Raw genomic sequence first — 12,928 nt, forward strand, 5'->3', positions numbered from 1 at the left:
GCACTAGTTTGCGGCACTCCTGTTTAAGAGATAGTGTGTGATCATTAAACCATGGAGAGTGTCTAGTGGTTTTGACTACCTTAGTCTTTAACAGGGCTATATCATCGAGGGCCTATCTGACCACTGTATTATAGATGTGTGTGTGATTTCATCAACATTAGTACTGGAGATGAAGTCAGTGACAGAGACAGAGCTCAGCTTCAAACTTCTTGTGCCAGTTCACGCTGAAAGAGCAATGGCACAAGGGCCCTGTAAAGGTTTTAATTCTGCAAGTAAGGTGGATGTTGCACATTGGTGGTGGGGAGGGGAGTCCCCGTTACCAGTAAAGTGTTTCTAGTGGAGTGTCCAGAAAAACCCCGATATAAGTGTAAGAAATTATTATCCTCACCTCGACCCGAGTCGGTCTGCTCCACCGCAGTACCTTCTGGTTGTTCTGACTCGTTGGGTTTGGGGCACTGAGGAGACGCACTTCTTACATCTTCAGAGCTGTCAAGGAACAAAGACAGAAGCAAATTACATTTCGCCAGCCAGTAACTGTGACTCTCTGTTTGGAGATTCATGAATTTAGTAAACGCCTCTTTTTTTATCAGACAAAATGTCTGGTAAGTAGAACTATTTTGGGAAAGTGCCGATCACCTGAAAAGCGGGGTGCAGCTCAGAACAGGTTAGTGATAAAGGCAAAGTTCTATTCCATTTTTCTAACACATTAATTCTGGACTGACTAACCTGTATTCATGCGTTTCGTACTAATGAAATACTTCTATCCCCTTCAGTCGACTATTTTCACCCCTTTTAAAATGAATACATTTACTCAATACATTCTAGTCTTCGAAACCTGCTTTTTGAATGCGTTTAATTCCCCAAGACACAAATTTAGAATTCAGAGTTTGTCTAAATGACTTTGAAACGTTTTAATCATATTGTAATTAATCGATTTGGGAGGAAAATTTAAAGAATTCAATGATTTGATCCGAAAATTATGATAGTTAACGTGCATGCTGTGAGGCGTTACATAACAATAAAACAAAATACCGGAAATGCCTATGTACCGCAATCTGCAGACCGAACAAAACGATGAGACTGATATTTTAAAATATACATTTCATTTTTAAAATATTTTAAATGATAAATGACGCTTCGGTAACGTCACCGTATAGTTCCTCCAGATATCCTAGGTTTAGCTCAACTTTCATTTACAAAGATGTTGAAGTTCGGATAAGTAATATGTAGCTGCAACCGAAATCGTCGTACCTGCTCATTTTTACCCGGTTTGGTTTTCCTCTGGACGGTGAGGTTGAAAAGATCTTACGAGCTGCAGGGTCAAGTCACGCCAACACGTGTAAATAAAAGTTATACAATGCACACGTTCGACTTCGTCTGAAATCCACGCATAAACCTCAACAATACAGCCAACCGCTTGCAACGATTAGCTTTGCACCGAGCAATTAAAAACGTAACAAAACTAAACGTACTAGATAAATACAACTCTTTAGAGACCTCCTTGCAAGTCTGCTTCTTTTCCCTTTACAGAAGGTATTTTTCATGCCAACTGCTTTGGCGCCACTGCGGAACATCCCAACACAAATTTTAGGGGCGTTAATCTTGAAGTGGATCAAATATCTGAAGGTTTCTCGCAATGTACTTCATTTACAGGAATTATTTTGTAATTATACACAAATAAAAGTATATATCAAATTATTTTTAAATAATTCAAGCCTCTGAACATGTTTTTTGCGAAGACAAAGAAATCGTTTCCCCTCCAGTCACTCAAATAAATAAGATAGTCTATTAAGATTTCCCGCGAAGGCAAAGTTCTTTGATCTCTAGTTTGGTAGGCGTGGACTATGCTTATGAAAGGCAGTGACAATACCATTGGGGATGAGAAAGTAAGATACAACACATCTGGGAGTGTTATTGAGACCTAAACGGTACATCCTGGTAGAATACCTGCCCTCTGCCATTGACACAAAGCAGGGACAGATCCCGACCAAGCGCGGTGGCCAAGCCGGCCAGCGAGACGGGGTGACCCAGCTGTCCTGAGGGAAGAGGCAGTGCGTTCGCTGACAGCCGGCAGGTCGAGGCAGTTTCCTGCCCTTGCAATATCAGCAGTGAAAGGGACGCCTCTACAATCCATTTGTATGACTCGAATCCAGAATTCACTGCCATGTCTTATTTAGGGTAGCGTGGACTGTCAATAAAGCCCTCTGAACTTTGCAACGTTGCAAATAAGCGATGTTACACATAAGGGTAGGAGGAAAATTAAGTGGATCACGTCAAGGTGACGCTGTTGCTCAAGACGTCAACACTTTTGTGTTCTCAAGCTGGAGAGCCTAGTACAAGTGCTCAGATACTTGAATTTTTGGACGGAACTAATAACCATTTTACGTTTTAAAATTATTTTAAATCAATCATAACGATAATTGCTTACACTTACATACAGTAGCGCTTTTCAGATAAAGGGGACTCCCCTCCATCACCTTTGCCTTTTTTTAGTTTCTTTGTCATATATAACATATATGACGCCTCTCTTGATATGCTCATGCACTGCTCGTTGCTTTGGTCACTGAATTAATGTGTAAACTATAATTTATAGTTTACATCACATTATCACATTACATCTTTACATCACTTGTACTAACAGTGTTGTCTCCGATGAGTAGTATCCTATGAGTTCAATCAAGTACTGGTAGGAAACTGGAAATGGGGGTTGGGGGAACACCGATCAATATATCAATATAGCTTTTAGTAGTCTAATTCATGACAACTGATTACAATTATACATTTTAGTCAGTAAAGAACCACCTTTAAGATACTAATTTGCATCCTTGCTTAAAGGAGTATTCCCAGCCTAACAAAAAAGCCATTTTTCCATGAGCCTCATGGAAAAAATGCATAGTGTCACCATGCAGTCAGGTCACCCAGCAGGGAGACACTCTTGACACTTACTGTAAGACACTCCTGGTGTCAACTGACACCTGAAGACAGGTCATCGACAATAAGTTGTGTTTCTCCATTCTAGTTTTCAGCATGGAATTAACTCTGTTCTCTAGTGTTTTTGACTGACTGCCTAAAATCTGACACCAATATCAATGGAAGCTGTACCACCTCAGTACCGTCTCTAAATTTCTGGCCTGTTGACACGTGTTTAAGATGACAGGTATCGTATGTGGTTTGGATCCTCTGACGTTAGTCTAGTAGGAAACTGTTGTTTACTGTAGTTTGAACTGAAAGGAGAGAAGCATACAGTATAAACAAGCACACATTTATTTTCTCATTGTTTTCTTAGCTGCACATTTAAAACAATTCTTTTGAAAGAAAATATTGCCCTGTCACCCCTTTAACAGCTTAACATCTTAAATTCTTACAGTCAAACCTGTTTTGTATTCTGTATAGAAGGATTATACAGCTGGGTAATAGGAAGGTTCCCAGGTCATCAGGATACATTTTGAAGATGAAACGCTCTATTTCAAATAATATAATTTTTCACAGACTGTGAAAGGTAGCTATGCGTATGTATTTCATTAGAAATAAACTTAGAGAAATAGTTATTTAAAAAAAACAGCATAATGAAATCATTCACTTTATATATCACAAGCTGATTGACTCACCATATTCACATAACATGAAATAGCATTGTGTTTAAAGTTTAGTTGTATGAATTTATTTCTGACCAGCTCACAAAGGAAAGACTCACAGGTTCTGAACAGGTTCTTCTCATTCCTCCAAATAAGTCATTTTTTCTTTTTTATAAACTCCATGACTTCTCATCTTTACTGGTACATATTTTACAATTATTTTCAGAAAGATGCAGTATTTGTGTCTGATACCCTTGTTTTTAGAAATATTATGGACATAAAGTTTTAAGGCAAGATAACCATTGGAGCGAACTACTTACTGTACATTACATGTGTGTTTTTCTGTTAGTGGCTGAAGGTCTGAAATCAACCACCAAAGTGCTATCCTTCATTTCCAACAATAATGGTAACATTCAATTACTTTGCAGTCTTCTACAACTCTGGCAATGTTCTCTAAAAACCTGAAATGAAAAATGAGTCACAATTCCGATATTTTTCTGTTTCACTTTTTTACAAATATACAGTATATATTTTAATGCATACACAATGATATAAGCTTGATATGAAGCTTCTACAGTACATTTAATTTATAGTAATGTAACTAAATAAAAGAATCAAATGATTCTACATTTTTAGTACATCGGGTACTTAATTCTCAGTTTAAGAGTAATCTCAATTCTATATTTATTATTTCTGATTAGCAAATAATGTTCTGAGTTCACTGATCAATGAGATTTTGTAATACAGTCAAGAGTAGGTCAAGATTAGATGACGTGGCACTGAGTGCTATATGACAGTCTCCATGATTGATAGTTTAATTAATTTTACTTCCTCCTTCACACAAAACCTTGATTTTAAGGTGGCAACGACAAGAAATCACTAATTGTTTTAATGTGCTTTATTGATTATTTTCCGTTCTAGCATGATTTACATCAAGGTTGACACACAACAGGATAATCTACTCAGCACCTGTGCCCAATTAGCTCTTTAAAATGACTTAGTTTTAATTTTCAGTGACAGCAGTTACCTTCAAAGAAGAGCACACCTGCTTCCCTCTTCCCAGAAGTACTGTTTTCATCAAAGTGAATCACAAGCCTGGCACATTTTCTGTTCATTAAATAGTTTTTTAAATTCAATATCTGAAAAAACAATATTAATGCTTATGCCTTTGTCATTCCCACGATATAGACAAAGAAAAGGCTTGAAAAGAATGCGAAATTCCATTTTTATTCACCAGATGGCATATGCGAGCTGCAGAAATACACAATATTCCACAACAATAGGAATGGCCACCATTAGTTTTTATAAATGCCATAAAATGAACATGGCTGGAAAAAGTTAATATAGTACTATCCATGCTTTCACTTTAGACCCTAAAAATACTGTGACTCACACACTCGTTGAGTGTAAAACAGCGCTTTATTGAATATCTGCACAGCCAACACAGAACCCCCACGCCCGCAGAGAGAAAGAGCAACACACTGGGGGTCTATTCGCGTAGTTACACAGGGATGGGTGGCAACTGGATACAAGTATAACAGGGGTGCAAAACCAGGGAACTATTTACAAGAACCCGGGCGATCTCATCACACTGTACGCCTGTTTCGGAGTGGGTCAGCAGCACTTGTCAGCGGCTTTCCTCGTCCCTGCCCTGACCACTACTACTCCCGTCCTGCCCCTCGCCGCGTACCCCAGCCGGGCGCTCTTCGGCCGCAGCGCCGGGCGAATGGGATACAATACACATAAATCCCTACTCTTATATTCAAGATATCGCTTTATAAAACTGTTTAGTTTATAGAAATCATCTGAGGGATTTTCCACACTGATTTGCTTTCTTAATGTTTCACCCCTCCGTTTAAAAACATGTTTCTGATTTTGAATGACTCAGGGACTTTATGTGCCTTACTAGTTGTTCAATTATTGTTTTCTTTTTGGAATCTGGTATCTGGCTTGCCAGAGTGGGAGTGTAGTTTGGATTGTGACTAGCTATTGTGTGAGGCCAGTTCACAGTTTGACTTTCTGTGTTTGCCTGAAAAAGCTCATCTTATTCCCAGCAGCAGTTATTTTTTTAATTCAAACTACTCCTGGGGGATGAATAACATAGGAGTGCACCATTTTAAGAAATGTTATATTAACCACTTTAGATTGAAACTCTAAAAGTACAAGTGTACTTTGTTTTCTCCTGAAAAAATGTTCTGATGTATGTTGTTCAGATATGCACTAGGTTTATGTTTAAAGGTTGGCGCTGTAGTGAACATTAGGGTTAAGGTGGGAGGTAAAGTATGCCCTGGGTTAAGAGAGCTAGGCTTAACCCATTATGCCCTCTGTGTCAGGAAGTGCAGTTAGGTTTAACTTATTCACTTAACCATAGGGCTCCATCTTTATTTATGGTTCATTATGGCATTAGAACACTGGTGGGGCCTGTCATGAAAAACAGGAACACACACCAGCCCTGTTTCTAAAAGAATATACAGTACATTATTTCTCTTCTCTTTACCCCATTTCAGTGGTACTGTAGGTTCATATGGGGAATGTCAAATACAGAGAAGAGATAAAGACATTACAGTTTAGATTAAATGTAGTAAAACTACAGTTTATAAAAGGAATAAAATACAGCTGATATTACATTTCTGAAGTATTATAGATAGAAGAAAATACAGTACTAAGTACAGTACAATCTAAGCTTGGGTTATGGGTCTGGTTAGCATTATGGGTTTTCTATTTTCTGCTAACATTCAATTCATCTACAATAGACATTGGATATCATCACGTTTGTGTTTTTTTAAAAATACTGAAATACATTTAAAAATGCAACAAATGAGCTCTGGAAACAATAGCATTTGTTCCATTTTTAATAGCTTTCAGTATACATTAATAATACATTCTAGGTGGAATTTGCAACCCATAATCTAAAATGTTACTTATCGGTTACATACAGGCAACCCCACAGAACGCAGAAATGAAATGTCCTTCAGTTGCTTGGGACAGGATATTATCAGCTTCCCAGCAGCAACATAAATAAATTCTTCTCCAGCAGGGACAGCACACTGTGTTCTGTATGGAACCTAGGGGGTTTTGTCCCTTGGAAAGTTTCCTTCATAGAGTTGGCCAAGAAGGAGGTGTTTATCTAAGCAGGGTTTGCCTGTACATAGTTGTAACCATCACAGGAAAAAGAAACCCACAGCTGTGTTACTTATCTAAACATATTTTTGCAATGAATGTTGACTTTTTTTAAATCAGGAAGTCTGCAACTGGAATGTAAATGCTGGATGACGTTTGTCTACTGTACCTTGATATTTATAAATAATAAACTTTCATTTGTACACTACAAGATGTCCTCAATTACTCTGCATTGGACCAATTACTCCAATGACTAACTGGAATGTTAAGGGCATGTACAGTAAGACAAATAAGAAAGAACACAATTTTAAAACAGCCAGCAGCCATAGCACCCTGCAACTCACACCTGGCTACCCACTGAAGCTAAGCAGGTGTGAGCCTGGTTAGTACCTGGATGAGAGCCTCCTGGGAAAAACTAAGGTTGCTGCTGGAAGTTAGTGGGGCCAGCAGGGGGTTCTCACCCTGCGGTCTGTGTGGGTCCTTATGCCCTGCTATAGTGGCGGGAACACTGTATTGTAGTGGCCACCATCTTTCTGAGACGTTTAACCAAGGTCCTGACTCTCAGTGGTCATTAAAGATCCTAGGGCATTTCTTGATAAGAGTAGGGAGTTAATTTTGTCCAGGCCAAAATCCCCAAAAATTGTCCCCATGTATGATTGGCTTGCACTTGCCCTACGATGGACTGGCGCCCCGTCCATGGTATACCCTGCCTTGTGCTCGTTGCTTGCCGGCTAGGCTCTGGCTTCCTGCGACACCAAAGTGGATTGGTAAATGACATGACATGACAATTTTAAAACATCTCTGAGCACCATTTACAAAAGAATGTCCAGTTTCAGAACAGTGGATTGCAAGATTCCTTCAGGATTATGTTTGTTTACCCTTGATGCAGGGTTTTTAAGCATTTAAATGACTTAATTGAGGAAATACTAGAAAAAGCATAAAGTACTATTGAGACCTCTTTAGTGTTATCTGTCAAAATTTTAGGAAGTAATTCATTCTACAAAAATAGTGCTCCACTAAAATAGGTACCACCTAATTTTGTTTTTGAAGACATTCTTAGGCACCCTGCATAATACCCTACATAATAGAATGCTAAGAATCTCATAGTAGTAGGAATCATACAATTTCCTGTGCTATATTTTCATCTGTGTTTTTAAAACCCTTGACCCTGTCTAGCTCTCATCAAAACCCTGAAGCCATGTTGACTTAGTTTCTATGTTGAGACAACAGTATGAGGAAGGTTTCTAACCAGATAGTAATTTAGACAATGTGCCATACTGGGACAGTCCCCTCACCATTCTTACTGTTCTACTGAGTGTCTTGAACATGTTGCGGGAGAACCTCAAGCTTTTACAGTGAGACGATGAATGTGTTTTCTGGATGCCAGCTCACAGAGCAAAACATTTATTCTCAATCACTCAAAGAAACCAAATGTTTGTTGCATTTTGAGAAGTGGACTGAAAAATGCATCACCTACAGTACCATTATGTGATGTTTTTTTAAATTTGTATATTTAAGCACTTTTAGCTAGGTACAGTGTCAACTACAGTATTTACCTCTCCTACAGCAATCCAAGTGATTCATTGTGCAGACATAATGCACTGTAGGCTAATCATAAGAACGGAAACATTCTTCTGCTCTCCAGAGAGACAGTTAAGAGCATGGCCCAAACAACAAAATAATTAAGAGGCCCATAACTGTGTTCAAAGCCTATGGGTCATAACTGAAACTCCCTAGCACTTCTATGTTGCAATTTTAAATATAGAAACTAAAACTATGTTTACTGTGTTTAAACATTTTTAAACTGTGTTTAAAAATGTAAACCCTTGAGCAACAAAAAGTGTATAAAATGTTAGGCAATCTCATTTCCAGTTCTTATACAATGAGTGTGAAGTAAAGTTCTGTGTAAAGTAAAGAAATATACATGGAAGAACAATTCACATTAGAAATCCTATAGTCTAAAAAACAACTTGTGAAATATGACTTGCATACCAAGTGTCTCAATAATTTTACGGATTTCTAAACTTAATTCTTATAACAAATATGTGTCCCAGTAAAATCTTTTGATGCAATATTCAGGCAGTGATTTCCGTCTTCTTTTTGCTTTTCAGCGCATACATTTTTCTAAGAATGTATTTTGTCTTATCTTAACACATAATAAATGTACATATATTTCAACAACTCCTAATTTATCTATGGAAATACTTTTGGTTCACTCCCATATGGGCACCAATATGCTGTTTAAAAGCAGTTTTCAGAGTGGCTTTTTCACTTAAAGCCCAAATCAAGATGTGTCCTTCAGCCTGGGGGTCACAGATCTGCGTCAACTCTAGGCTTTTTGCTAAAACTGACAGGTCCAATAGTGTAGAGTTAGTAGAGGTGTTTTTGACTGACTGCCAAAATATCAATGGAAGCTGTACCACCTCAGTACCGTCTTTTTTTTTGGCCTGTCGACACATGTTTTTAAGATGACAGGTACTGTACAGTATGTGGTTTGGATCCTCTGACGTGAGTCTAGTAGCAAACTGTTGTTTACTGTAGTTTGAACTGAAAGGAGAGAAGCATACAGTATAAACAAGCACACATTTATTTTGCTCAGTTTTTGTTTAGATTTTCTCATTGTTTTCTTAGCTGCACATTTAAAACAATTGTTTTGAAAGACAATATCGCCCTGTCACCTCTTTAACAGCTAAAAATCTTAAATTCTTATAGTCAAACCTGTATAGAAGGATTATACAGCTGGGTAAGAGGAAGGTTCCCAGGTCATCAGGATACATTTTGAAGATGAAATATCTATCTTTGAAACAATGTAATAGTTCACAGACGGTGGAAGGTGGCTATGTGTAGATGTTTCCTTAGAAAAAACTGAAAGAAATAGTTATTTTTAGCAAACAGCGTAACAGAATCATTCACTTTGTATATCACAAGCTGGTTGACTCAGTTGCATGACCCTGGCATATTCACATAACTCAAGATAGCATTGAATATAAAGTTTAGGAACTAATTTCTAACCATCTCACAAAGGAAAGACTCACAGGTTTTGGACTGTTGTCACTCCTCCAAAGTAGTCATTTTTTTCTTTTTAAAAAAAATTCCATGATTTCTCATTTGTTTAAAATATGTTTTAAACTAATTTCCAGAATATGAATAAAAATAAAAATAAAAGGCAAGATAACCAATAGAACTACTTACATTGTGTGTTTTTCTGTTAGTGGTTGAAGGTGTGAAAACAGTCACAATAGTGCTGTCCTCCATGTCCAACAATAATGGTAACATTCAATTACTTTGCTTCCTTCTCGAGCTCTCAGCAAATGTTTTCTAGAAACCCGAAATGAAAAAGTAGTCAAAATTCAGATATTTTTCTGTTTCACAAACATCCTTTAAATATACTGTATTTTTTTATACATACACAATCCACTGTAGTTTAATTTGGAGCTCCTACAGTACATTTATTTCGTAGTAACATAAATAACTAAATAAAATAATTAAATGTTTATACATTTATAGTACTGTACATCACATACTTAATGAGTTACTAAACTAAATAAACTTAGTTTAAGAGCAATCAAAATGCTATATTTATGATTTCTGTTTAGCACACAATGTTCTGAGTTCACTAATCAATGAGATTGTGTCTTTGCTTTTGTAATATAGTCCAGACTAGGAGACAGAGGTGGCTTGGCACTGAGTGTCATATGACAGTCTCCATGATTGTTATTTCAGAGACGCCAACAGGGACAAGAAGTCACAACCCAAGGTAATCCTGAAATTCTTCACTGTTGATAACAACAGATCAATTTACAAACAGCTTGTAGAAAGAGACTTTCTTGCCTTCAATCTTATCAAGTTCCCAGGCAAGTGTCTTGTTTGTGTCACATTTCATATCTCTCAGTATCGTATCAAGGCCTTCACATTTTGTCAATTTAACACTAAATTTAGTCACTGCTCTGATAGTTTTCAATGCTATTGATCTTTAAAAAATACTAAAGGTCACTCTTGCGTACCATTAAAGCAGAGACAGTTATATTTAATGTTCTGCTTATGAATGTGGTTTAATATTATGTAGATACAGCATGGAATATAGTCATTTTATCTCAAAATTATTAGGCAACAAAACCTTCTCATTAGTAAATAAATATTAGACACAGTACTATTTGTCGGATCCTTTTAGCCACTGGTTTAAGCACAACCATAAAAGATAGGAATGGGTCTTTTATATATGTTTATATGTTAATTATTTTATTTATTTTTATTTTGGTGCATTTGAACATTTTACTTTTGATGTATTCTTTTTTATTGAACAACCTTCCATGGTGAACATTACCTCAAAACACTTGGAAAACAATATAGCAGTGCATTCTATGATTCATAATCAAAGAAAGTAAAAGATTCTTTGAGACCAGTAATAAAGTCTAAAATCCAAATACATAAATCTTTTTTACTTAGCTGACTGTATTATGTGCAGTATGTTTGAGAAGAACCTGGAGCCACCAAGTGACATCTTCGATAAAACTTTAAACATTGTGTTTTAAAAAGGCAACCAACGATGTGATTTGAATTGGTTAAACACAAGTTTTGAATAGATTTAATACATCTGTTATATTTAAAGGATTTTTTTAACGTATTATTTTAACAAACAACATGTCAGACTGTGGTCTTTGTTGTGGATAGCCTGTGGATTTTGCCTATATTTGAGGTCAGTTTCTGAATGATAACCCCTTCCTTGAGCAACACTATTCTTGCAACAGGCTTGAGATTTGAACGGAAAGCTTTGGTGAGCTTAAAACTGCATAATAACAAACATACAAACATACAAAATGTTGTAAAAAGAATGCAAAAAAGCACTGTTTAAAAATTACCAAAACAGCATTAAACATAAAAAAGAATAGTGATTATAAACAGGGAACTACAGTACTTATGATTTTGCTAAAGTGGTACAGTACACATGGATTTGATGGGTTCAATAAACCATTTGATCAGCTTGATTTGCTTACATTATGGGTGTTTTCTTGTGAGCTGACGTATTTTAAACTGTGTACATTGTGCAAAACCAAATAAAGGGAAGGCACAACACAAAGATGCCAGGAACACAAGAGTGCACTATTTTTGTTAATATGTTTATCACTGTTGGTATTGCACAACCTTAGAGGCCTGTTTCTAGCTAAAGCTAGAATTGGTGTAGTTCAGCTACAAACAGAAAACTAAGTGACCTTCCTAAATAGGAAGTCAAGTGTGTTTTCTGTGTGTCATATACTGTACCTGCTACAAAGATTGAGAACGCATCATCGTCAACATGTTTAGACAGTGTCGTGAATGTAAGAGTGTTTCTTATGTTCTCAACACAAATGTTGCATTTTGTTAAGCAAAACACGGTCCCTTTTAATATATTTTTAAGCTTTGAAGCTTCAGTCAAGTTAGGAAGTTTTATTTTACCCCATGCTGAACAGATTTACATCTAAAAATCAGTCTTTATTGAGCTATAAGGTATCTTATCATAAAATGATGCTAGAGATGTGATAACAATTGCAAATCTCGTATGTAACATAACTTTCAGAACTAGGTTAACTCCTGTTCCTCTTTCCTGGATTTCTTCCAGAGCAGCAATTTTCTGTTCTGAAAATTAAAACCGGGAACACTGTTATAATAATTATTATAATGCATACACTGAATATAATTTAATTCACATAGAGTCTGATTGTTTTATATTCAAGCCTCCTGTTTGGCCTGTTTCATTGTTTTGTTCACCCTCATGGTGACAGTGTGAATGAAATTATGAATGAGGCAACTTGAACATATTTGTTTTCTATAGCTTCATTCCTCTTGGTCACTTCTATCATTTTCAGATGTAGAATGTAATTTTCTGTATAGCTAACACTTCAAATTCATTCAGCATTTGCCATGTAACTTACTGATAGGTTTGGTTGCAGGGATGTGGAGTCTGTTCACTGAAGAGATGCTGAAATTCCTGGGACTGTTATCACAGTGGTTTACTATCACTAAACTGATGGAAATGACCAATTTCTTCTTTCTATCTGTGCAGCACCCTACTGCTGATAGCTCAGTTATTGGATCAGAAAAGTCTTTGTTTTCCTGCCCTCCTAGGTGATTACAGACTAACTACTTATTTCCAAGAATGCACCTAAACGAAACATAATTTTTAAACCTAGCATTTAGAAATTTCTGTATAAACAAATTATCTCAAGCCATTACAGAGTACTGTTTCTTTTTAATAA

The 12,928-nt window shown here is 36.6% G+C and overlaps 1 protein-coding gene across 3 annotated transcripts in view; it reads right to left on the reverse strand.

Moving 5' to 3' along the window:
• hells (helicase, lymphoid specific) overlaps nucleotides 1–12,928 on the reverse strand; it is a 35,326-nt gene that overhangs the window by 14,226 nt on the left and 8,172 nt on the right. For 2 of the 3 annotated variants that reach the window (XM_088917071.1, XM_088917069.1), the window contains exons 1-2: nucleotides 1,252–1,506; nucleotides 389–486 (exon numbers count right to left, since the gene is read on the reverse strand). In XM_088917071.1, the coding sequence (XP_088773197.1) occupies nucleotides 389–486; nucleotides 1,252–1,259 (106 nt within the window). In that variant the 5' untranslated portion in view covers nucleotides 1,260–1,506. Of the gene's footprint in view, nucleotides 1–388; nucleotides 487–1,251; nucleotides 1,507–12,928 lie in introns of those variants that run through there. The other variant, XM_088917072.1, reaches the window with a different exon arrangement.

Source organism: Atractosteus spatula, chromosome 5, assembly GCF_055471065.1.
Source record: "Atractosteus spatula isolate fAtrSpa1 chromosome 5, fAtrSpa1.hap1, whole genome shotgun sequence".
NCBI lineage: Eukaryota > Metazoa > Chordata > Actinopteri > Semionotiformes > Lepisosteidae > Atractosteus > Atractosteus spatula.